The sequence below is a fragment of the Macadamia integrifolia genome, chromosome 13 (assembly GCF_013358625.1).
Source record: "Macadamia integrifolia cultivar HAES 741 chromosome 13, SCU_Mint_v3, whole genome shotgun sequence".
Taxonomy (NCBI): domain Eukaryota; kingdom Viridiplantae; phylum Streptophyta; class Magnoliopsida; order Proteales; family Proteaceae; genus Macadamia; species Macadamia integrifolia.
Window position 1 is genome coordinate 15,145,824 of NC_056569.1, and position 25,435 is coordinate 15,171,258.

The following is a 25,435-nucleotide window of genomic DNA, read 5'->3' on the forward strand; positions in this document are numbered from 1 at the left end:
CCCCTCACCCCACCCCCAAAAAAAAATGGAATAGATATAATCAATGTGGATGGGTGTTCATTAGGAAAAACAGGCCCTCGGGCATTAGGGGTGTAATTAGATTGTAGGATGGAAGAGTACTAGGGGATTTCTCTGGGCCAATCATAGAGGGAGATTCAACAACTTCTAATGAAGGCACTGAGAATGGGGATGCAACTGCTGATTGCAAAAGGATGGAGCCAAGCAATTGTCGAAGGTTATCAGCAAACGTAATGAGATCCAAGAAGAAAAATAGGCACCATGCTCATCTATGCATCTTTTTGGTGGACTTCTCAATTCAAGCAAAAAGCATAACCTTGTTCTGTTCAACATTGCAGCGTCCGGGACATGCTCTGGCTGAAATAATAAAGCCGGCTCCGTAATTTTGCAAATTGGTTATGTTGGTGTTCATTGATATACATTTCCGTGGCCCTTAACTAACTACTCGAGCTTTTGGGATAAGCAGTTGTAACATGGCATCAGAGCCAGGTCGGGTTTTGAACCCTGCTAAGTGCGAGGAGTTTGTCTTATGTGTGGTTGTGCCCCCTTGGTGCCACCCGATGGTGTCACATGCAGAGCCATGTGTGTGTGAGCCTGCAAGTGCAAGGGGGTGTTGGTGTTTGTTGATATACACTGTCGTGGCAATTACTTAACAGCTCGAGCTTTTGGGATACGCGATTGTATCAGGTAAGGCTATAGAGCTTAGGCTTTGGTTTCCTGCATATTGCTTATGCACTATATAACTTTGGCTTTTTTATCTTCTCCGTCGGTGATGTCCTTGTCACTGGTTACTTCTAATGTGCATAGTTGTGGGTGTTATTGCCATATAGTGTTGACTGTCTTATGTTCCTTCACACTATCTTAGACATTAATTGTATCAACATTACTTCTAAGCAGTTTAATATTACTATTTATTCAATATTTTTAAAAAGCGAGCCTTACAGCAGTTGACTGTTTTATGTGCCTCTCACTCTACTAACTCAGTTTTCATGAAATGTAAGAGAATACATGGTTAAACTTTGACGCTTGATTTCAATGGCTCAGGCCAGATGTTTTAATTTCCCTACCACCTATCAGAATATGCTTCGCATAAGGAGAAGTCGTCCATCATTCATGGTCATAGGATCACTAAAAAATAGTTCCGGGCAGCTGGGGACCATCTCTTTCTACTGCCACCACTATATTTAATGCAAAATCCAAATTAAGGATCTCAAATGCAAGCAGGCCCAAGAATGATCACAGATTTGAGATAAAGGAATCCTAAATACTCTAAATTGACTCATAAAGGACTCCTAATCACACTCACACACTCAATAAAGTAAATTAAAAAGAAAAAAAAAATCTATCTAGCTATTAAGTATTCTAATCCAACTTAAAGACTTAACTAATCCCATAACTTTATCCCCATTAACTACTAGTCCCATAACTTTAATCCCCACTTTCTGGGCTTCTAAATTAGGCCCATTACAATGAAACCCAAACAAAAAAAAAAAATAGAAGGCCCAAGGTCAATTCAACTCATTGGACTGACATCAAACAACACCTTATGGGCCTCCCAATCTTGCGCATAGGCATCCGTACAGGATTAATGTCTAATGCACCTGCATCTTCCACCCCCCCCCCACCCCCCGGTGTTAAGAAAAACTCTCCCTCAAGTTTTGTAGAAGGGCAGAAATAGCAAAACTTGGAAAAGTGATTCATAATCAACACCCATTTTAAGAACCAGGTTGAGAAAATGAAGCATGGATGGCACATCCTCATCTTGATATATGTGGGGAATAACAAACTCAACATGTAGAACATCCTTTGTTGCAGTAAAGTCTATTACTGCTTCATCCATACAACGACTTCATCTCCCTTTGCCATAACTTCTTGCCCCACTAAGAGCGGTCCTCCTTTTGTGTGGACTATTTCGGCTCTTCTTGTGACTGAATTGTAGGTGTCGCTTCCTTTTGCACTGAGCATACTTCGTCAACCAGCCCTCACGAAGCACACGTCTGCTGTAGATGAGAAGGCTTCAGGATAAACAAAGTTTTGTCGCAATCAATGACACACCCTTCGTGCTTCCAATTACTCTCAACCAACTTTAATAATGCGCACAGAAGAATCAAACACTTTATAATGAGTACCATCAAAATATTAGGAAATTGAGAATTCGAAAAAGACTTCATCTTCAGATGCAATGATGATCTCACTGGCCTCTCATAATGTCTCCGCTACAGACTGCAAGATGAAATTGCCATTGTACCCATCATCTATGAGTAAAATAGTAGTTTTTCTGTTGAGGAAACAAACTCTAGTCTTGAAAACGTATGTATCTATGGCCAGGGTCGGCTCTGATACCAAGTAATGAAATCTGAAAATGCATATTATGGATCTCAGATGCAAGTAGGCCCAATAATTAAATTAGTTATCACATATTCACATCTAAGATAAAAGAAGCAACTGCATTGTTAAGAGAAGAGATCAAATTGATAAAGGGAAGGGAAAATAGAGGAGATTGATCTATTTGGGAGGAAGAGGAGAGACAAAGAGAAAAAAAGAAATCAGGCAATGGTTACTAATCCCATATACAATGCGTACAACACCAAAACTCTTAAAAAGAGAAATTCTTTACTCCAACCATCGTTAATTGATGGGGCTGTATTACATATATAAAGACCCGAATCATTAAAGGACTCTTAATTTCACTCACAATCAATGTAGTAAATAAATTGAAAACATAATTTTATCTAGCTATTAAGTATTTCAATCTAACTCAAACACTTAACTACTAGTCCAGTGTATTAACTTTATCCTCACTTTAAGGGCTTACAAATTAGGCTCATTGCAATGAAACCCGAAAAATAAAAGGCCCCAACCTATAATATAACCAATCAAAGTTCAAATTTCAGCCCATTGGACTGTCATCAACACCTTATGGGCCTCCCAAGCTCGTGCATAGGCCGGGATTAATATCTAATGCAACTGCATCAGTTCCAAAGATGTTAAGAAAAACTCGCCCTCGAGTTTTGTAGAAGCTTGGAAAAGTGATTCATACTTGACACCCATTTCAAGAACGAAGTTCAAAAGATGAGACATGGATGGTGCGTCCTTGTCTTGAAATATGTGGGGAATAACAAACTCAACATGTAAACTGTAAAACATCCTTCATTGCTGTAAAGTATGTTACTGCTTCACCCATAATAACCACCTCATCTCACTTTGTCATAACTTCTTGTTAGAGTTATGTAATAAGGGTACTTTATGAACCGATTTATTATCTTTTCATCTTATATTGTGATTGTGTATGTAATTCCTTACATCATATCAGTGAAGTAATATAGGTATGGTAGAGATCATTCTCTAACACAACATTCTACCATCATCGCTTTACTTGTTCTCCTCCTTCTCCTTCAACCTTATACTCTTTTCCTCCTCAGGTTCCCTTGTTCTCTTTGAATCATCATATTCTAACTCTTGTCCCACTTCAAAGTGGTCTTCCTTTTGTATGGACACTTTTGGCTCTTCCTATAGGTGTATTGTTGGTGTTACTTCTTTATAGTTGTATTGTTGGAGTTACTTCTTTTGGTTCCAAGCATACTTTGTCAACCACTATTTGTAAAGCAAATGTCAGCTGTAAATGAGCAGGCCTTAGGGTACACAAATTTTTGTTGCAATCAACGACGCCCCTATGTGCTTCCAACCACTCTCAACCCACTTTAATAAGAAGCTCAAAATATCAAACACTTCACAAAAAACACCACCACCAAATTGAGAAATTGAGAATTCGATGAAGACATGGTCCCGTTGGTTTTGATAACATCTCCATCATAGACCACAGGATAAAATTGTCACTCTATCCATCATTTACGAGTAAAATAGCAGTTTTTCTGTTGGGGAAACGAACTCTGATCTTGAAAGCATAGGTATCCATGACCAGATTCAGCTTTGATACTAACTAAAGCAAATTGCAAATCCAAATTATGGATCTCACATGAAAGCAGGCCCAATGATCAAATATCTTATCAGATCCGAGATAAGGAAACAACCGCATTGTTAAGAGAAAAAATCAAGTTGATGGAAGCGGAGGAAAAAATATGAGATTGATCTGCTTAGGAGGAATAAGAGAGAAAGAGAATAGAAAAGTACATCATAAATCAGGTATGGGATACTAATCACGTATACATTGCTCAACAGCACCAATACTCTTAAAAAAAAAAACTCATATTTATTACTCACATCATTTCTAATGATGGGGGTGTATAACATATATAAAATCCTCTGAATTTTCTAAATTGACTCATAAAAGAATTCATAATCACACTCATATGCTCAATAAAGTAAACAAACTCAAAACAGAACTCTATCTAGCTATTAAGCATTCTAATCTAACTCAAACACTTAACTACTAATCCCGTGTACTAACTTTATTCCCACTTCAGGGGCTAGTTATGAAGCATTCTAATCTAACTCAAACACTTAACTACTAATGGAAGTGTACTAACTTTATTCCCACTTCAGGGGCTTATAAATTTGGCCCATTACAATGAAACCCAAAAAATAAAAGGCCAATCCTATAATATAACTGCCCAAAGGTCCATTTCGGCCCATTAGGCTGTCATCAATACCATGTGGGCCTCCCAAGCTTGTGCATAGGCCTCCATATAGGATTAATGTCAAATGCAATTGCATCAACATTCTTCTGGTTGCATTCCATTATATTAATATTATATCACTCGAAAAATGAACATCAGGTTAATACTCAAGATTGAAGATTCCAAGACTTGGAATAAATATTGAATTACTAGCCATAATGTCTTCATTATCCGATTGAAAGCAGAAAGGAGATCTAAAAAGATAGGGTCTTTGAGGTGTTGAGACTTGAGAGTTGGGATGGCCCAAGAGTAGGAATGTGCAAGAATTATGAAGGAAGGTGATTACTGAATATGATAATTTTAGTTTTCTGCTGTTAAGATTTGTATATACATAGGGAACTTCTTCATATTTTTCTGCTCTATTGGAGAGTGTACATTCTGTATGGTATGGTTGAGGTTTCCCTGATTTAGATTTTGATTGGCTTTCCTGATCGGCTTGTTTTTGTGGTGCTGTGGCTAGGGGCTGGGATTTGTGGTGCCGGTTATGAAAAAATGAAGTGCGGGATATAAGCTAAAACAGAAGACCAGCATTATTTACATTAGCCCTGGTAGGCACCCATGAGCATGTCCTGCACAGTCTGGTCTAGCACTTTTTAAATTTCTTGCAAGGTTTTTATTGAAACTCCCTGAACTTTCCTCAATACAATAAGACCATGAAATAATATATCTGGGCAAGAAAATCCATGCTACTACATTTTCAGGGGAAAGAGATCAAGAAAATGTAGCATGGATTCCATGTCATTATTAGGGATTTTAAAACTTGGAAAGTATTCACTAAAAAGAGCGTCCCAATGCACGAGGCTCCCTCTACTGCAGGGTCTGGGAGGGGCATACGTATGCAGCCTTACCCCCTGCTTCACAGGGGAGGCTGTTTCCAATTGGAAAGTATACACTGTTGTTGGAAAATTTAAAACCATTATTGCAAGTATGCAACTACCACCAACCTTTACAATTGCCAGCAACATAGTTAAGCAGCTGTAAGATACATGTGTTATTGCCATCACAAAGATGAAGCGATGCAGCTGCTCCAAGCCTTCATATGAAACAAATGGCTCATGACCCTGCATAACATAAACTTTCAAATATTCAACCACTCATGCATTCAACTAAAAGATTTTTCCTGTTAAAGACCAATTCTCACAGCATTCCACTAACTTAAAAATCCAACAAACATTATAAGATTTATGGTTTGGTAAGAATGAATACAAACGTAGTACACAGAAAGGTGGTAGGATGACATATACAATTTCAAGGACCTTAGAAGTTGAAAAGGTATGTACATGAGATTTAAAGAAAAACACCCATCCATTTGAAGCTAGCAATTTTAATCTTTTGTAGGAAATCCCCTTCTCTTATCTTGGAAAATTCAAGATGACGAAAGACAACATTGTTTTCTTGAGCATCATCACATCAGCCCATTCATCTCTGGATATAAGGGGTAAACAATAGCTAGAAACGAAAGCTAGAGTTGATATAAAAATATATATATATATATATATATATCTCAATAATCTCTAATGAACAGAATCACATGCCTTTGTACAGGTATTCTGATTCAAGCTGATCAGCAGCCGCCTAAATGAGTGATGAACAGAACCCAAATATAGTTTACGACCATGGATAGAACTGTTCTCAACTGCAGAATCTTCCACATCAGAGACGGAGCATGGATAGAATTTACTGTCAAAGAACTTTGTTTCAATGCAAATATTTGAAATCGTGCTCGAGGTAGCAGTAAGAAGAAGAGATATAAAACCCAGCAGCATCAACTCTGCACCACGGAAACAAAATAAATGGTGCTAAAAAGGGATCTAACATCTAACAAAAGATGCTTCATAATCTCTTAAGAACATGACAAATACCATCTTTCATTTTCTCTACAGCTTCATATAGAGGTTTCCGATTAGTTTTCTGCAACCACTGAAACAATGGAACATTATGAGTTACATATTAAATAAGAAACAGAATCTAAAGGAAGGATGAAACTGAATACAGATAGAGCATGGGAATGGAAATTCTAAATCAACCTACATGACTTAAGCGGTGAATGGAGCGCTCCACAATCAGCGAAATAGCAACAAAGATGGTCAACACAGTGGCCACAGACCATGTTGGGGTCATGGCCAATGACCGTGTTTCTTTTGTTTCCCCTGCCATCCCACGTTCAATTGTTCGAAGGTCAACTCCTCTATTACATATTATCACCTCAGAACTCGGAACATTAACCAACAATGTTTTGGCTCCGACCTTACAAATGCCAAAAAATATACAGGAACTCTAATACAGCCTCACACTGCAAAACACCAGACAACCCCTCTCCCCAACCAAAAAATAAAAAATAAATGGAAAAAAGAGACAAATAAGATACAATGAGAGCGGTTCTAAGGGTTAAAGACCAGGAAAGTCTCTATAGATACTCAGCTGCCGATCCATTCCAAAAACAAACAGGAAATGGCTGCAGAATCCTCTATTTTCTCCCCAAAAAGTATCAAACCCACTATCCTCCCACATCCAATCTCGAATTTCACTCTCCGGCAGATTCTCAGGAAAGGCATTACTAAGCTTCGTCAATCCCACAGCGCAAGACTTCGGAAAGCTTCATTTATCGAAATTCCAGATCTCCTCGAATCTTCTCTTCAATATTTTATCACCCCTTCGAAATCCGGCCGAGCTCCATCTTAATCTGACCGATTCGAGAAGCGAAAACTTTGGACACCTCTCACACACATTGTCACACTTAGAGGCCCAGACAAAGGAGTTACATGAATTCAGCCTTGTAGAATTATCTCCTAATTGGTATTTCCTGTTGAAGTTGGTAGAGTAGATCAACGTTGGCGTCTCCTGCAAAGTGAAAACTCTCTCAGTTAATATTCGCGAGTAAACCCTACAGTTCTCTCAAATCGTTGCCATTCTTTATAGTTTATCTATTTTTCGAGAGGATTTCTGGATTCCCCTCCTTCAGATGGAGACGGTTACACAGAAAAGATGGGGTTCAAGTTCCTTCAAGTGCAGACTGTGGAGTGAGTCCATTTTTTTTCAAAAAACAAATTAAGGTGTACAAAACTCGAAATCAATCTCGGCCCGTTTGAAGGTGTTTGATAAATCACGTTTATTGAAAGTCGATAGGAATCAGTGAAAGAATGCCCACGAATCGTTTTCCCTTTCGCCTAAGTCGTTTCTTGAAACATAAGTAGGTAGAAATTTCAATTTCTATTTCTGAAAACAAGTGAAACGAAACAGTTTTATCAAACGCTTTTTGTTCTGTTTCTAGACACAGAAACGACAGAAACGTGTTTTTTAAAACGTTATCAAACGGCCCTCAGTCTTCAAAGATTCTGTGAGAAGACAAAAGCTTTGTGAGTGCGTATTTGCTGATTCGCTATCTCTTTCTTTTCTTTTCTTTTTTTTTCTTTTTTTTTTTTTTGTTAAGAAGACTTCATTGATTGGAATGGCATAAAGGGTTCAAAGTTTCATTTACACAGAGGTCATGAAGCCAAGGAGTGGAATTCGGCCAATCTGTCTTACATGCAATCGATAGGGTCTTCCAAGCAAGAGTATGCGCAATACAATTGGCAACCCTAGGAATGAAAGAAAAACTACAACTCTCAAAATCTGTGGAGAGCAAAATGATGTCTTCGATGATAGGTCTAAGCTATAGAGGGATAACATGATTGGGTCTTAAGATATATGAGAGATCACTTCTTTGTAATTAGACTCAATCTGAATCTTCAAGAGAGAATTGGTTTGCACCAAACCCACTCTAATAGCCAACGCTTCTGCTGTAAAAACATCAACTACATCCACAACTTCAGAGACAGAAAAGAGGAGAGTCCCCAAACCGTCTCGGCCAATAAATCCCAATCCTCCCCCAGATGAGTCAACAAGCCATGCAGCATCACAGTTTACTTTAATAATATTGTTACGAGGGGGAAACCATTTAAGATTCCCATTGTCCCTACGTGACGGGTGAGAATTCTGGTTGCTCGACAGAAAGTTTGGGTCCCAAAATTCTTGAAAAGCACATTGATCAATCTGGCTAACTTCAATTGGAGACCAAGTTCTTCGGTTAAAGACCATATCGTCCCTAGATATCCACAAGAACCAACAAATAAATGAGGATAAACTTAGCATTTCAACAACCTTCTTCTTATCTTGAGCAATACGTTGGTCCCAACTCATCAACCATTCAAAAACTTTTGGAGTTCCATAAGTGGGGACAATGAAAGAGAGGGAACTACTGAACCAAGTGGCTCTAGCAAAGGGACAATCAAGGAGAATATGGTCATTGGATTCCATTGGGCATCCACAACGAATGCAAGAAAGATCGATAGATAGTTTCCAAGTACGAAGACTGTCACCGAAGGCTAAACCATGAGCACACGACCTCTATAGGAAAGACTTCATCTTTGGCAAAGTTTTCATAGACCAAATTCGCTTCCAAACTTTATCCGGAATCAGTTTCCAATCTGGAGTACGAGAAGTGGTACTTTGATGGATGGACAAGACATCTCTTTTATTGGAAAGGAGGTGGTATGCAGTCTTTACTGAAAGAACTCCACTCTTAGAGCCCCCCCCCCATACCTGCTGATCTAGTCTAGGGAAGAGACTAAGCTGGATTTTTAACACCTCTGCCATATTTGTTGGGTGAAGGAACCGATCAAGAGTTGCCAAAACCCAGGTTCTATTTGAGTGATCAATAAGATCATACACCGTAGATATAGGGCAGCCCAAAGGAGGGGGATGAACCAAGTGAAAATTTGGGAGCAAAGGGATCCAATTGTCTTCCCAAATGGAAATATTCTCTCCATTTCCAACTTGCCAAAAAAGATCACTCTTAAGCACTTTTCGACCTTCTAAAATATTTTTCCAGACCCAGGATGGTTGATTGTCTTCCTTTGCTTGAAGGAAGCTCGAGTTCAGAAAGTAAATAGCTTTGACAAACCTTCCCCACAAGGAATCTGGGTTTGACCAAAGCTGCCAAGCAACCTTAGAGAGGAGAGCTTGATTTTGAAGGAACAGATCTCTAAGGCCATACATCCTTTCTCCTTTGATCAACAGAGCCTAGACCAAGAAATCCGGTGAATCTTACAACCTTCACTCAATTGGCCCCAATAAAATTCAAAGATAGCTTTCTTGATCTGATTGTGATGAGGAACTAGAAGCTTGAAATGAGAGCCTACATAATTTGAGACTGAGCAAACAACTGATTTGATCATAACTTCCTTACCAGCATGGGATAAAAGTTGATGTTTCCATCCTTGAATTTTATTACACACCTTATCTCTGACATCCTGGAACAATTGGGATTTAGAAGCCCCAAAATCAGCTGGTAATCCCAAATATTTTGATGGGCCATCATTATAGGAAATCTTTAGGATCCTTGAATACCACCGTTTGATTCTCGCTGGAGTGTTGGGGCTAAATGTGAGGCTTGACTTTTGAAGGTTGATGGCTTGGCCACTTGCTTTGCAAAATAGTTCAATGCACTCTTTCAGCTGGTAAATCTCTTGGAATTTCACTTATGAGAACAAAAAACAATCATCTGCAAATAGTAGATGAGAAACTGAAGGAGATCTATTTCGACCTTCGATTCCCTTAATGAGGTTCGCATCAGTAACTTTTGACAAGGTAGAGCTAAGAGCATGGTTTTAAGTATCTTCGATACCGATACGATACCCTCCGATACGTATCTTAAATTTAGTCGGCCGATACGATACATACCGATACGATACATTGAATTTTTTAAATCATTTCGTATCGATATATATCCTACAATACATACCGATATGCATCAATACACCACTAATACACATCGATACGATACGAAATGCCTCGATACGACTCTATGAAAAATATAAAATTGAGGTAAAATGTACGTTTCGGTATGTATTGGTACGTATCGGTGAGTATCGATATGTATCGATCGGTACGTATCGGTATATATCAACACGTATCGGTGAATATCGATATATATATCGGTACGTATCGGTGAGTATCGATACGTATCGGCGCTACGGTCATATAATGGCCAATATGGGTAATTTTTCAGAAAAAAAATGATTTTTTGAAGAGTTTTTGTTCCAAAGTTGCTGTTAGCCATATTTCTCTCTAACTAAAGTGGAAATCAAGGTTGGGAACAAGGATTTTACATTTATGGGACAGCTACAGACCTTGAATTCCTAGTACGATACCCTCAATTTAGTGTTTATGCATAATACATGTTATCAATAGCTTTTTTTAACAAATTCTTTATGCAAAAGTGTTTAAAAAAATGTTTTCTATCTATTTATGTGTGTATCTTTAGCATATCTTAGTGTATCTTCGATACGATACGATACCTTCCGATACGTATCTTAATTTTGGTCGACCGATACGGCGACCGATTCCAATACTTTAATCCTTGGCTAAGAGCTTATGAACATAATATAAAAATAAAGGGAAAAAGAGGATCACCTGGTCTAATACCCTCAAGAGGGGGTGATGGATCCTCTATTCGCCCCGTTTACATGAACCTTAAAAGAGACCGAGGTGATGCACTCCATAATAAGGGACACCCATTGGGGGCAAAAACCCAATCTAAGCAAAACCTTCTCTATAAAAGACCATACCAGACAATCTTATGCTTTTTGCATATCCAGCTTAATAGCAAGGAATTTCTTCTTACCTTTCTTCCGGTGTCTAATGTAATTGAACATCTCATAGGCAATGTAGACATTATCAGAGATAAGCCAGTCTGGAATAAAAGCTGATTGGTTCGGGGAAATAATACCACCCAATGCTCCTTTTAGTCTTAAAGCCATGATTTGAGAGATTATTTTAACTGCAACGCCGCATAGACTAATAGGACGGAACTGATCCACAGTTTTTGGATTTGCCACCTTAGGAATAAGACAAATAAATGTCATGTTGAGTTCCTTAGGTAAAATACATGTTAAGAAAAAATCTGAAACAAAATGGATTAGATCATCTTTGGTAATCTCCCAAAATTTTTGGAAGAAAATAGGGGGAAAACCATCTGGCCTAGGAGACTCGAAAGGACCCATGCTCTTCAAATTCAAGTGAATCTCCTCAGGCGAAGGAGGTAGACACAACACTGAGTTGAGGTCATTGTGCACAACTGGGACAATAGCCTCCAGAACAAACTGAAGAGCTTGAGGATCAACTCCGTCTAAAGTATAAGCAGAGGAGAAATGGTCTATAAATTCTTTAAACACCTCAGATTCTGAGGAGATCCATTGACCAGTAGGTCTTTTAAGTTTAACCACTATGCTCCATTGTCTTCGCAGCACTGTAGAAGCATGAAAGAAAGCTGAGTTTTTGTCACCACTCTGTAGCCAAGAGATACGAGATTTTTTATGCTGCATCACCTCCTCTCGGGCTAGCTCCTCTTCTAACAATCAGGAGACCTCATTCTCTCACTCTTGAGACAATGTTGACACAGGCAAGTTTTGAAGATATGCAAGCTCCTCTTTAGGAGATTTAATTTTGGTTATTTTCTCCGATAGCTTTGGCTTCAGTGGGAAGGTACGAGAATACTATGAATGTGGGCATATATTTGAAAATTCATTCTTCTCATGAAGATGATATTTTTTATCTCATCCTCTTCTCCTCCTTTAACACAAATTTGACTTATGGTTTGTCCATCAGTGGTTGTCCACAACTGTGTATTACCGAAAGTTCATGGTTCTTCCTTTCTATTATGTTCCATTGCTTCTCTCTATTACTGTAGATTCATGTCTCCCCTTCTCTGCGCTACCCGCAGATCACAGATGAAGAACTAATCCTTGAGCCAATCTCCAAGAAAGGCTCTTCGAAGCTCAAATCATAATTGTTAAAGAGGAAGGAAACATAACTCCTGAGCTCTAAGGATTCAAGATTTCATAACTTCTTCTTTACCCGGATCCTTATTATATTGTGTCTCCTTTTCTTTGCTTTCATTGGTCTAGGAGTCCTCTTTCCCTGAGGCGGATGATTTGCTGAGATTGCAGGATTCCCTAACGATTGGTGGATCTCTCATCTCGCACACCAAAATTTTAACGGTTAGCCTGCAGGTTTTTCCCCTGTGCATGTCAAGACCCTAATGGTTAGTGGATCTCCTCTCACGCATGCCGGTTGGTGGATCTCCCCTGTTGCATGCCAAGATCTTAACGGTTAATCAGTGGTTGCTTCTCAGTCAAGTAACTAGGGTCCCAAAGGTTAACTTGTGGTTACTTTTTGGTCAAGTAACCAGGGTTCTAAAAGTTAACCAAACTATGGCCATGATCATCCTGCAGGGGTTATTGACCTGATCTACCCTAGTGGGGTTAGCCCGTATGGGAATTAGCTGTGGCTATGTGCATCTCTATCAACACTGGATATACATAACCTACTCGTTTGTTCGTATGTACACCTGTTCTTCTGATCATCTGTTCGTCTCTTCCACTACTCGTATGGGTCATTTAGACGGTCCCTCTTGTCCACATTGATTTGCATGAGGATTTATGACCTACGCTAGGCGAGTGGGGTGTATCTGTCATACTCCCTTCTAGGATTGTTTCAATCTTCCCCCCTCTGACGTTTTGCACAGTCCTCCAGTTCCCTATCTCCCTACTAGACCTCCATTTTCTTGTCTGTCGAGTTTTTGTGGTCAGCCCTTATTTCTTCAGCGTTGATGTACTTCTGAACCTTTTGTTGTAGTTCAGATAATGTCTTAGGATTCGCCTTTGAGAGGGAGAACTTCAACTTTTCGTCCTGGATGCCATTTTGGAGCATCATCGGCTCCACAATTGGGTCTAGGTCCTTCACTTTTAGTTTTTCTTGGTTAAAACGGTGTATAAACTGCTGCAAGGTCTCGCCGGGATGTTATTTCATGGCCATCAAATCCACCAAGGTCTTCGGGCACATTCTCCTCCCCATGAAACTCTCAAAAACATCCTGCTCAGTTGCTTCAAGTTGTGCATAGATACCAATCGAAGTCGAGAGAACCAGGCCATCGTTGACCCCTAGAGCGAGGCAGGGATCACAAGACACAGTATCAGCTCAAGGGCTCCCTAGACCAACATAATGGACTTATATGCCTGGAGGTGCTCCTCAAGGTCTCTCGTCCCGTCATATAACTAGAAAGGGGGTATCTTAAAGAACATGGGGAGGGGCCTTCTAACAATTTCTTTTGAGAGTGGGGATTCTTCATACACTCCCCCTCCCTATTGCTCCTCCCTTTTGCCCAAGGCTCTATCCACCCTAGCTTGCAGCTCCTTGAATTTGTGATCTGTTTCTGTTTTCGGCTTCCCTCTACACTAGCGGGTGCATCTGGCCTCTCCTCTCCTGGGATTGAACCCACATCAGTATTTATCCCAACCAATATCCTAATTAGCCAACTTAGTTTCCTACCACATGTGTAGCCCACTTACTTGACCCACAGAGCTATAAGTCCTTCTATATGCTTAATAGGACCAAGACACAGGGTATTGAACTCCCGAAACAGACGAATATGGCCTATAGTTACTACAACCTTCTGACTGAATGAACGAGACTCACCACACAGTTAGGGTCCACACAGACACCCTCACTCTTCATGTCTTCCTTTTGAGGGTACCCCTCCTTTCTTGAGCCAATTAAGTCTGTTTCACAAGCCCTAAGCAGTTGAAACCACACAACAGCACTAGGGAAGCTTAGTAGGATTTCTAGGCTCCCTTCAGAAGGTATCGCCTAGGCCCACAAACTGGCTGCACCAGCCTGCCGTATAAGGCCTGCAGACAGTAGAATTTTGCCCATTTGTGCCAAGCAGATTTTCTGGGTTTTGAGCTTCCAATTCTATCCTATAGTTTCCTTTATGATATCTAATATTGGTGGAGTGCCAATTTGGCCAATTACAGCTCAGTTTTTCCAAATCCCTGTGCAGTTCAATTGTTCCCAATAGGATTTTCTATCCAACTAAGCAGACAGAGACCTGTCCCATTCAATTCACCACTCATACATAATACTGGAACCCTTGTCCAGTTCCAATTTAGGTTCTTTCATTGGGCTTAGGGTCAATTGAGGATAATTTGACTTAAACTCCCTTTCCTTAGGTCAAAAGAATCCTTGGATGGCCAAATGACCTATTTACCCTTGTTTGAGGTCAAAGGATGCTCTTGATGACAAGTATGAAAAAATCACCCCTTTTGCTAAGGTCAGAAAATGCCCTGGATGACCAATTTCACAAAAACATCCTTTAGGGATGTCAGAAGATCCTCGTGAGGCCAAATGATTAATTTATCCTTTTGGGGTAAATTGATGCCCTGGATGGCCAGTGTGACCAAAACACCATTTGCTGAGTTCAGAAGATGCCAGGAATGGTGAAATGACCAATTTACCCTCATTGAGGGTATGATCAATGCCTTGGATATCTAATTTAACCAAAACATCCTTGACTAAGTTCACAAGATACCTTAGAAAGCCAAATGACCAATTTAACTTATTGAACTCAAGAAATGTCTTGAATGACCACTTTAACCTAAATTTCCTTTGTTGAGGTTAGTAGATGCATGTAAGAACAAATGTCATATTTACCCTTTTTAGTTCAAAAGATGCCTGGATGGCGAGTTTGACATATATATACCCCTTTGCTGAGATCAGAAGATGCCCTAGATAGCCAGTTTGACCCGAACTCCCTTTTCTAAGGTTTAATGATCCCTTGGATGGAGAAGTGACAAATTTACCCTTGTTGAGGTTAAAGATTCGATGGATGGCCAATTCAACCAAAACACCCTTTGTTTGCTATGATCATAAGATACCCAAGAAGGATAATTTGACAAAACATTGCTCTGTGAGTTCAGAGGATGCCTTCGATAGCCAAATGATTAATTTACCCATGCAGTGGCCAAGAGATGCCCTGGATGGCCTGTTTGGCCAAAACATCGTTTGCTGAGTTCAAAAGATTTTTTGGATGTGTAAATCACTAATTTACCCTTGTTGTGGCCAAAAGATCTCCTGGATGGCCAATTTGACCAAAATAACTTTGGCTTAGGTAAGAAGATAAACTAGATGGCAAAATGACCAATTAACACTAGTTGGGGTCAAGAGATGGCTAAGATGACCACTTTAATCAAAACACTCTTTGCTAATGTTAGAAGATGCCCTAGATGGTCAAATTACCGACTTATTCTTGTTTAGGTCAAGAAATGCATTAGATGGCCAAATAACCGAATTACGCTTGTTGAGCTCAAGAGATGCCCTGGATGGCAAGTTTGACCTTAACTCCCTTTATGGAGGTTAAAGATTCCATTGATGGACAATTTTACCAAAACACCCTATGCTATGATTAAAAAAAATAAAGAAAAAAACCTGGAAGGCCAATTTGATAAAAACACTACTCGGTGAGTTCAAAGGATGCCAGTGATAATCAAATAACAAACTTACCCATGTAATGACCAAGAAATGCCCTGGATTGCCCGTATGAAAAAACACCGTTTGCTGAGGTTAGAAAATGCACTAGACAGCCAAAATGACCAATTTACACTTGTAGTGCCCAAGAGAAGCCTTTGATGGCCAGTTTAACTAAAACACCCAACTAATTTCGCAAGATCCCTTGGATAGCCAAATGATCGATTTAACCTTGTTGACCTTAAGAAATGTTCTAAATGGCCAATTTGACAAAAACTCCCTACGTTAAAGTTAGTAGATACATTTATAGCCCAGTGTCCTATTTGCTCTTGTCAGGGTCAAAAGATGCCTTGGATGGCAAGTTTGACCAATACACCCCTTTGTTGAGGTCAGTAGATGCCCTAGATGTCCACTTTGACCTAATTTCCCTTAACTGAGGTTAGAAGATGACTTGGATGGCAAAATGATAGATTTACCCTTGTTAAAATTAAAAGATTCATTAGATGGCAATTTTTTCCAAAACACCCATTGCTATTGTTAGATGATACCATAGAAGGCCAACTTGACCAAAACACTTGTCGGTGAGTTCAAAATATGCCTTGATGGCTAAATAAATAATTTGCACTTCTTATGGCCAAGAGATGCCATTGGTTGCCAATTTGAGCAAAACAATTTTTTGTTGAGATTAATAGATGCCCAGGTTGGCCAAATTATCATTTTACCCTTATTGTGGCAAGCAATCCCCTGGCTGATCGGTTTGGCAAAAAATACCTTTGGTTAGGTAAGAATAATCACTGGATGGAAAAATCATCGATTTACCCTAGTTGAGGTCAAGAGATGCCCTAGATGGCTAGTTTAAATAAAACACTATTCATTAAGCTCAGACAATACCTCGGATGGCCAAATGACCAATTTAACTATGTTGAGCTCAAGAAATGCCATCGATGGCCAAGTTGACCAAAACATCATTTGCTGAGGCCAGAAAAGATGCCCTGGATGGGTAAATGGTCGATTTACCCATTTTGTGGCCAAGAGATCCCCTAGATTTATGGTTTGACGAAAATTACTTTTTCTTGACGCAGAAGATGCACTGAATGAAAAAATGACTGATTTACAATAGTTGAGAACAAGAGATGCCATATATGGCCAATTTAACCAAAACACCCTTTGCTAAGGAGAAAAGATGCCTTGGATGGACAAATGACCGATTTAACCTTGTTGTGCTCAAGAAATGCTTTAGATGGCCAGTTTGATCTAAAATCTCTTTGTTGAGGTTAGAAGATGCATGTATGGCCGAATGTCCTATTAAACTTTGTTGGGGTCAAAAGATGCCATTGATGGCGTGTTTGACCAATACACCCCTCTGTTGAGATCAAAAGATTCCTTGGATGGCTAGTGTTAGATTTCCCTTTTGAGTTTAAAAGATTCCCTGGATGGCCAATTTTATGAAAACACTCTTTGCTTAGGTCATAAGACGTCGTGGATGGCCAAATGATCAATTTACCATTTTCAAGGTCAAGAGATGGCCCTAGATGGGCAATTTGACCAAAACACCGTTTGCTACGTTTAGGAAAAGCCCTGGATTTTCAAATGACCAATTTACACTTGTTGTGGCCAAGATATTGCTTGGGTTGCCAGTTTGACCAAAATACATTTTATTTGGCTCAGAAAATTCCAGATGACCAATTTTACCAAAACACCCTTTTCTATGGTCAAAGATACCCTAGATAGCAAGCTTTACTAAAACACTGTTTGCTTAGTTCTGAAGATGCCTTTGGTTTCCAAATTTCTAATTTTCCCTTGTAGTGGGCAGGAGATGCCTTGGATTGTCACACCCACCTCCGATAGGCCAAGGTATGCGGCACTGGACACCCACATCCAGCTAGCCTAACCCTCAAGGATCACAGATGTAGTACCTTAATTTCACGAATACCACCAAGATCACAACTGCAATTAGGGTATGCTAATAAAATCATACAAATACTACTGCTGATTTATTAAAATGCTAATTTACAAGTATACAAATCCCATTCTGAAAACAACCATAGGTTACAATATTATATACTGCATATTTCATCAATATTTACATCAAAAGAAATATCTAAAATAACAGAAGCGAAGTCCATCAGCATCCTGGTGTCTCGTAGACACAAGCCTCATAATTGCCGTTGAAATCCAATCCTACCTCAACACTAGTTCCACCATCTAAAAAGAGCAATCAATGTGGGGTGAGTTTCACAAGCCCAGTGAGGGTGCATGCAAGCACACACAAACAAATAATGCAATGCATACTCAAGCAAATTATATGATGCTCATAATTCAGTTTTGGCACACAATACCTAGCAAAAATTACTAAGTCTAAGATAGGGTCTCAATGCTACTTCGACATAGGTGGTATCCCTGGTCACGGAAAACCTATCGGTCACCCAATGATACAAGCTAGTTGCAAGCTAGGAGCCTGTAGGTCCTAGAAAACCCATCGGTCACTGTGCTGTCGGACAGCCATGGTCCTGAAAAACCCATCAATCACCTGTGCTACATCTACCTCTGAGTATAGTACGTCGTGCTGCGGATATGGTATTCTCAATAGTATACCACCCCTTGGGATTATCCAGTACCTCACCCCCTACTGGCAAGGGGTGTAGCACCTAGGTTGTGATCCTAATCAGATTCAATCTACATGAATATATATAACACCACCATACATATACACATCCTCTCACCTCTAGGCCCACGGTACCGGAACATACCTCAGCCACACCGTGCCCTGGAATGTCAGAGCCACAATCAAAACTAGGGGTGAAACAAGGCCAGGTTGGGCAAGGTCTCTTAAAACCCCAACCCAACCCTAGGTCCCCCAAAACTCAACTCAAGCCTAACCCAACCCGGGTTCAAGCTTAGGCCCAATCGATCGAGTTGACCCTAACTCGTCCTGCATTTTTTTTTCCTACAAAGGATCACATATGTTAAGCATATACTTACCAAAGGGGGGGAGATTTAAGACCATGGCCAGCCTTTGTCCACCCCTAATCCATAAATTTGCATCAAGCAAGATTGTCATTTTTGTTATAGGATAGACCTTTTAATTGCTTGGCATCACCACATCTCCCAGAAATTAGAGGCCAAATTTTGGCCCAATTCTTTATGATTGCTACTATATCTAAAATTCATATCAATACACGATAGGAGACACAAAGGCAACCTATGTAAAGAATAAGGAGAAATAATTTGGCCATTTGATCGTCTTAGCTTAATAGGTAAGAGTATATGGCTTGTGGAACACATGATGTGGGTTAAAGTCATACAAACATAGGGGTGTAAGTATAGCCCTAGCTCACCTTGAGCCCGAACCCTGTGTAGTCGGCCCAACCTGACCCAACCCTGTGTAGGGTTGGGCCAGGCCTGGGTTGAGGCATAGAAAACCCAACCCGACCCTAACCCGCCCTGAGTCTAACTTTATTTGTTATTGTGTTTAACTAATAATGTTTTCTCACCCTAGTATACACTATATGACTATATAATGTATTTTTTAAACCCTAGCTCCCTAACCTCTCTACTCTTTCCAAATGCAGAAATAGTAGAAAGTAGAAACTAAAAACCCTTGAGGCCTTGGAATTTGCATTCAATTTTGAGTTCTCTATTGTAGTAAATGGAATTATTGATATTTTGAATTGAAAATGTTGAGTTTTATTTATTTATTTTAATTTTTTTTTTATACTGGAACATTGCACATATTGACAGGAAGCAACTCCATCTGCCTAATATTTTGGGTTGGGCTTGGCCCATTTGGGTATTTAGTGACAATTCTCAATCTGGACTTCAATTGTGACAAAGATTGAATTCAACCCATAATGTCATTGCATTAGTAGAAGGGACCATTTCTCTTTAGACTCTTAGCATATGCTGGCACTTTGAGGAATTTAAGGGGCAAAGGGTCAGTTACGGTAAATGTTTTTCAGAGTTTGAAGGTAGCGGATGATTTGAAGAATTGAAATCAGAATTGAATTGTACTTATCGGAATGTGATTCCACGAAGAAGACTAGCTAGGGTCAACCCGACCCAACCTGGCCCAACCCTGAGCCTGGTAGGGTTAGGCTTGAGCATGAACCCGCTAGGGTTGGGTTAGGGTTGGGTTGAGTTTTGGGGACCTAGGGTTAGGTTAGGGTTTTAAGAAACTCGGCCCTATTTCACCCCTATACAGACACATGATGTGGGTTGAAGCTATGTAGACAGGTTGTGTAATGCTTGTGTAACACATTATGTGGCTTGTGTAACACATGATGTGGGCCTAGGGGAAGGGGAATATTATTGCTAAACACAATAACCAAACAGGGTTAAAATCTAGTGGGGTTGGGCCGGGATGGGTTGGGAGGCCTAGGTCTCAACCCAGTCCCAGCTCAACCCTAGTCAGGGTTATTTCGGGCTTGATTAGGTTGACCCTCATAACTAGGTTAGACAAGGATCGGGCTCAGGGCAGGTTTGGGTCGTCAGAGCCAAACTTACACCCCTAATCATAACCATACTACTAACCGTTGGGCCCACGGTACCGAAATCCACCTCGGCCACACCATGCCCCATACCATCTATACCATAGTTACAACCATGTTCCATATGTCACACTCTGCCAGAATACAGGCCAAGGTATGCGTCACTGGATTCTCAACCTAGTTAGCGTACCTCCACCAGGATCAAAAACACAGTCTACTACCTTTACAAATTCACGAGATCATCTACTATAAATCAGATTACACGTATAAAAGCCATAATGTAATATAACACATGGTGATTTAGTCTACAATGATAATTAATAATTAAGGCCCAATTTTAAATTTATTCCCACGGGCTACATAGATAATTAAATCTTATAAACATTTAAATAATAATTATAAGAACTGATGAAAAATATCATTCTTCTTCATTGTCTCGTTGACATGGCCCCACAACCATTACTGATCATTTTCCTGTCTCACCTCCGGTTCCACCATCTAAGAACATAAATTTGCGAGGGTAATATTCACAAGCTCAGTGAGGAGTGAGCAGGAAAGCACACACAACCAAATAGTGATGCTAACACATGCTCACAATAGCAATCATACCATGATATCACATATACACAACCATATGATCCATTTAGTTATATTAAACCCATTCTAATTACTATGTCTCAATATGGCGGTATACGTACTATAAGCAATGTAGTTGGTATCACCTTTCCTAGTACGTCGGGCTCCAGGATACAAGCTAGTTGGAGGCAAAAGTCAGCTAGTCCCAAAAAGAACCTCGAAAACCCCGGCCAACCCCTAAATAGTAACCTCTGATAGCCATGGTCCCAGAATCCCACACTGTCATCAGTCTCCCTTGTTGTCCGATAGCTATGTGTATAGTACGTTGTACCATGTTGTATTCTCTTAAGATACAATACGTTGTATCTAAGCATAGTAGTTTTCCATGACCTACCATTGAGAGGGATTAGCCTATACCTTACCCCCTATTGGCAAGGGTTATAGCAGTGGGATGCGATTTAAACCATTACAATCTACATGCATCCATAGCAAACCATAGCATCCAATCATACATATGTATATTGACCTCTGAGCCCACGGTATTGAAATCTTCCATCAGTCACCGTGCCTCATATTATCAATATTATAATCATTACCACTAAACTATACCAGTACATATCCACAAAACCTCGATCACATCAGTCTCGATAAGACCATGCCACATGTGCAATATTTATAATTTTATATAAAATACAACCAAAACAAGGAATTCCATCACATTACACATGAGCATGCAGAGCTAAAAGTATAGAAACACTTTGCGAAATAAGACAAACACCCACTCCCTTTGATACCTGAATCTGTTGTCCTTTTGCTAAACTCTCATCAATGCATATCCTCGTCGAGTATCTTAAGTTCCTAAGTTTAAAATTTTAATATTTAAAGTTAGTTCCACTACTTACCATCCACAGGCAGTCCCATATCCCATATCTTATTGAATTCCTTCACCGGAACTCAAACCGGTTGTTGGATAGAGGTACTGATCTCATCTCAATATCTTTCCCAACTGACCGACCTAGTTATCCAACCCAACTTCCTAGCATAAGTGTAGGTCACTATCCTGACCCACATAGCTATGGGTCCTCTATCTACCTAATAGGACCAATGTGTTGCAATTTGGTCTCTCGATATCGACTGAGATGATCTATAGCTACTACAGGCCTCTGTTTGACTGAGGGGAACTTCCCACACAGCTAGGATCCATATAGACACCTTCACTCTTTTTGTCTTCCTTCCTAGGTATTTCGCCCTTTTCCTCGACCAACCAAGTCTGTTTCATGCTCGATACACATTCCCGAGGTAGTTGGAACCATATCAAACATTGGGGAAAGTCCAACAGAGTTTCTAAATCTCTTTCGACAGGTATAGCCTGGGCCCACTGAGTGGTCGGACCAGCCTGCCGGACATGGTCTGCAAACAGCAGGATTCCGCCCATCTGTGGACATAATATGCCCATCTGGGCTTCCAATTCCTTCCTACAATTTCCTTTTATAATATTAGACATGGGTAGGGTATTTGATTGGCCAATTACAACTCAGTTCTTCCAAAATCCCGAGCAGTTCAATTGTTTCCACTAGGGTTTCTGGGAATTAATTGGGATTCCTATCCAATTGAGCAGATAGGGACCTATCCCAGTCAATACACCACCCATGCATATTTACTTAGATTAATTGAAATTTATGGAACCCCTCTCAAGTTCCAATTTGGGTTCTTTTACTCAGCACAAGGTCAATTGGGATCAATTGGGTCCCAATTTCCTAATTTTCCTACCTGGGTGACCGAGTCAATTTTTTTGCCCATTCCTAGACAGAATTGGGAACATATGGAACTTTACCCCACTTCCAATTACAGTTAATTTTGCTCAATTGGAAAAATCCCTATGATCTAGGGTTTCTGTGACAGTTGTACAACTAATTGGGTTTCAATTCAAATCCCAAAATTAGGGCTTCAGCTGTGGGGAGTCGAACTGTGTTCCCACAGCCATTTCCTACTTCCAATTTAGTCCTGCTAGCCCTAACCCTCTAGGCGAATTATACCCCTACTAAATTCATAGGGTAAGTCAGGGTTCTTACCTTCTTCCACTTTTCAGGACTTGCAGGTGCAGTAGGGAATACCCTGGTGCAGTTGCCCTGCTCTCAGGCTCCATCCAGCAGTAGCAGCTTCACTGGCATCCTACCGATTTCTCTGGAAGCATGTTGGGGAAGGCTACATCAACTCAAAGGCTTAGCTGGAGCTCCCTGGCAGTAGTTAGGACGGAAACATAGGGGCAGCAACCCTTCTTCCTTCTCTCTTTTCTTTCTCTTTTGCCTACAAAAATTATAGGGCAGAAGTGAGAAGAAAGGAGCTGGGTTCCTCTTATATAGGGTCCAGCCAAATGGACCTTACATTCTTTTTGGCTGTAACCCTAAAATTAACTTACATTAACCCAACATTTTAAAATCCCATAACCCATATAGGCCCCACTGCCCAATGATGTAAGATATGGGTTATAGTCCTCAAATAGGCCCCTACATATGGTGGCAGTATAGGGAACATTGCTACAGAGGAGTGGGCCCCACAAAGGAAAAACCCAATTTTTTTACATTTTGCCAGTCCCAACCGGCTGGCCGGTTGGCAGCTAGGTAGCCTGCCGGAGACCTCATTTTTGGGCCTCTTGCAATCCTACCTTCTAAGCTTTTGAGTCCACCAAATGCGGAACTGAGTCCACCCCTTTTCTACCCTTCTATACCCACTCACTTATCTAATAAGTCTATCAAATTTTCCCTTTTGCTGTTGTGCAAGTGGGTCCACAGTAGGGCAGTCTATTGCCCTAGTGCCAACCAGGTTTTAACACCAAGTTCAGCTGCTTCCAGTTTCAGGGTGTTACACCATATCCACTGTTCACAATCACATAATCACAGTAAATTACCTCGACAATCCAGAAAACCATTCCATAGCCTCATCATATCATATTCACATAGCCACAATCTGCATTCACACTATAGCTTTCACATGCTAGCAACAATAATAATAGCAAAGATAAACACTTCAATTATATCACAAACACATAATAACAACATGCATAACATAAATATCACAATACAATCATTTATATGATTCATGCAAAATAAAAATAAATAAGAAACAGTCTGCAAATTAAGGTCAAACAACCACTCACCTTAAACCCTGATCACAAAGTATGATAGATTCCCATGATCAATCTCATGTCCTTGCCCAATTGTTTAGGTTTCTAAAACCAATGGTGCATTATCACATATTATATATATATATATATATATATAAACCTATACACCCTAAACAATCCATATACTATCCCAATTTGCAGCCTAGGAAATGTCCCCAAGCTACCCCTACCCATAGGTCCAATTTCCTTTAGATGTGTGGCATAACCCACAAGGGGCAGAATATTAATCAGAAAAAATAGGGGCTGATCAGACTTGAAAACACTCCACTGACGAGTAGGTTTCAGATTGACCGGACGGCAGAATCCACCGGCAGGTCAGTTTCTGCAGAATTTTGTACAAACCTGCAGGCTGTCCTGCTGATTTCTTTTACCTGGACTGCACAAAGACGAGGGCTGATGCCCATGGCAGCATGGGGAGTGTCTCACCTTGTCTTTAGGGTCATTCTACAGTCCATAAATTTACCAATTACAGCAACCAGAATTTTATACCATCACACTTTCCAATTTCTTCCTAAATTGCATATCTAAACCATACAATTCAGAAATCATGAATTTTCCACTTAGTGAAGCTGAATTAATTTGTGAAAAATAATTATAAACTAAAATTACATGAACAACATGTAGCTTATACCTATACATTCTCTACAACAGAAATTTACATAAAATGCATGCAGTCCAAGTTTCCCAGTTCTGGGTGACTGCATGCTTGGGAATTTTGCTGGAACCATTTCTAACGTACAATATACCTACCTACAGCCATTAGAGAACATTTTCTTATCTAAATTTTGCTTACAGCAGCAATATAGTAGCAGGTATAGTCACAGGGATGGCAACATGCAATTCCAGCTCCCCAAAACAGCTTACTTGTACAAGAAATTTCAGAACTTGAAGTAGTACAACAGCAGGAGTATGTGACAGCAAGGGTACTCAACTTTCTCCATGAAAACCTCCCATGATCAGTAGCATACAGCAAGAACTGTAAGCAGCAACAGTAGGAACCAGCAGTATGCAATAGCAGCCCCAAAAAATAAGCCCTAACAGCCTTCCTTCTTCTTGTCCTCTTCTTCTTCTTCTTCTTCTTCTTCTTCCTTCTCCTCTCCCTGTCCAAAACGAAATTGAGGTCAGATATGGTGAACAGTAGCTGATTTTAGGTTTTTATGGTCCAGCCCAAGAAAAGGGTCTATAGGGCC

General features: G+C 40.1%; 2 protein-coding genes and 1 long non-coding RNA gene across 7 annotated transcripts in view; all 3 read right to left on the reverse strand.

The window, feature by feature from the left end:
• LOC122059553 (MLO-like protein 11) overlaps positions 1 to 7,686 on the reverse strand; it is a 185,012-nt gene extending 177,326 nt beyond the window's left edge. Inside the window, exons 1-4 of one of the 4 annotated variants that reach the window (XM_042622397.1) lie at positions 6,687 to 7,686; positions 6,518 to 6,575; positions 6,191 to 6,426; positions 5,600 to 5,716 (exon numbers count right to left, since the gene is read on the reverse strand). In XM_042622397.1, the coding sequence (XP_042478331.1) occupies positions 5,600 to 5,716; positions 6,191 to 6,426; positions 6,518 to 6,575; positions 6,687 to 6,812 (537 nt within the window). In that variant the 5' untranslated portion in view covers positions 6,813 to 7,686. The remainder of the gene's footprint in view (positions 1 to 5,599; positions 5,717 to 6,190; positions 6,427 to 6,517; positions 6,576 to 6,686) is intronic. The other 3 variants (XM_042622394.1, XM_042622396.1, XM_042622395.1) reach the window with 3 other exon arrangements.
• A 647-nt stretch (positions 7,687 to 8,333) lies between these two features.
• LOC122059041 lies at positions 8,334 to 8,951 on the reverse strand. The gene has a single exon (XM_042621747.1). It carries the CDS (start codon positions 8,949 to 8,951, stop codon positions 8,334 to 8,336), a length of 618 nt encoding a protein of 205 aa, XP_042477681.1.
• A 9,008-nt stretch (positions 8,952 to 17,959) lies between these two features.
• Positions 17,960 to 25,418, reverse strand: LOC122058847. Of its 2 annotated transcripts, none has more exons than XR_006133962.1 (4): positions 25,110 to 25,415; positions 23,970 to 24,028; positions 23,134 to 23,368; positions 17,960 to 18,203 (listed from the first exon to the last, which is right to left on the reverse strand). It is a non-coding gene; the product is annotated as an uncharacterized LOC122058847 (long non-coding RNA). The 2 variants fall into 2 exon arrangements; XR_006133963.1 differs by lacking the exon at positions 17,960 to 18,203 and adding an exon at positions 19,715 to 20,983 and having other exon boundaries at positions 25,110 to 25,418.
• Between the last annotated feature and the right edge of the window lie 17 nt (positions 25,419 to 25,435).

Bases quoted from the DNA above. Each gene is read 5' to 3' on its own strand.
- LOC122059041 (XM_042621747.1), bottom strand. From the start codon at position 8,951: ATGGAATCCAATGACCATATTCTCCTTGATTGTCCCTTTGCTAGAGCC.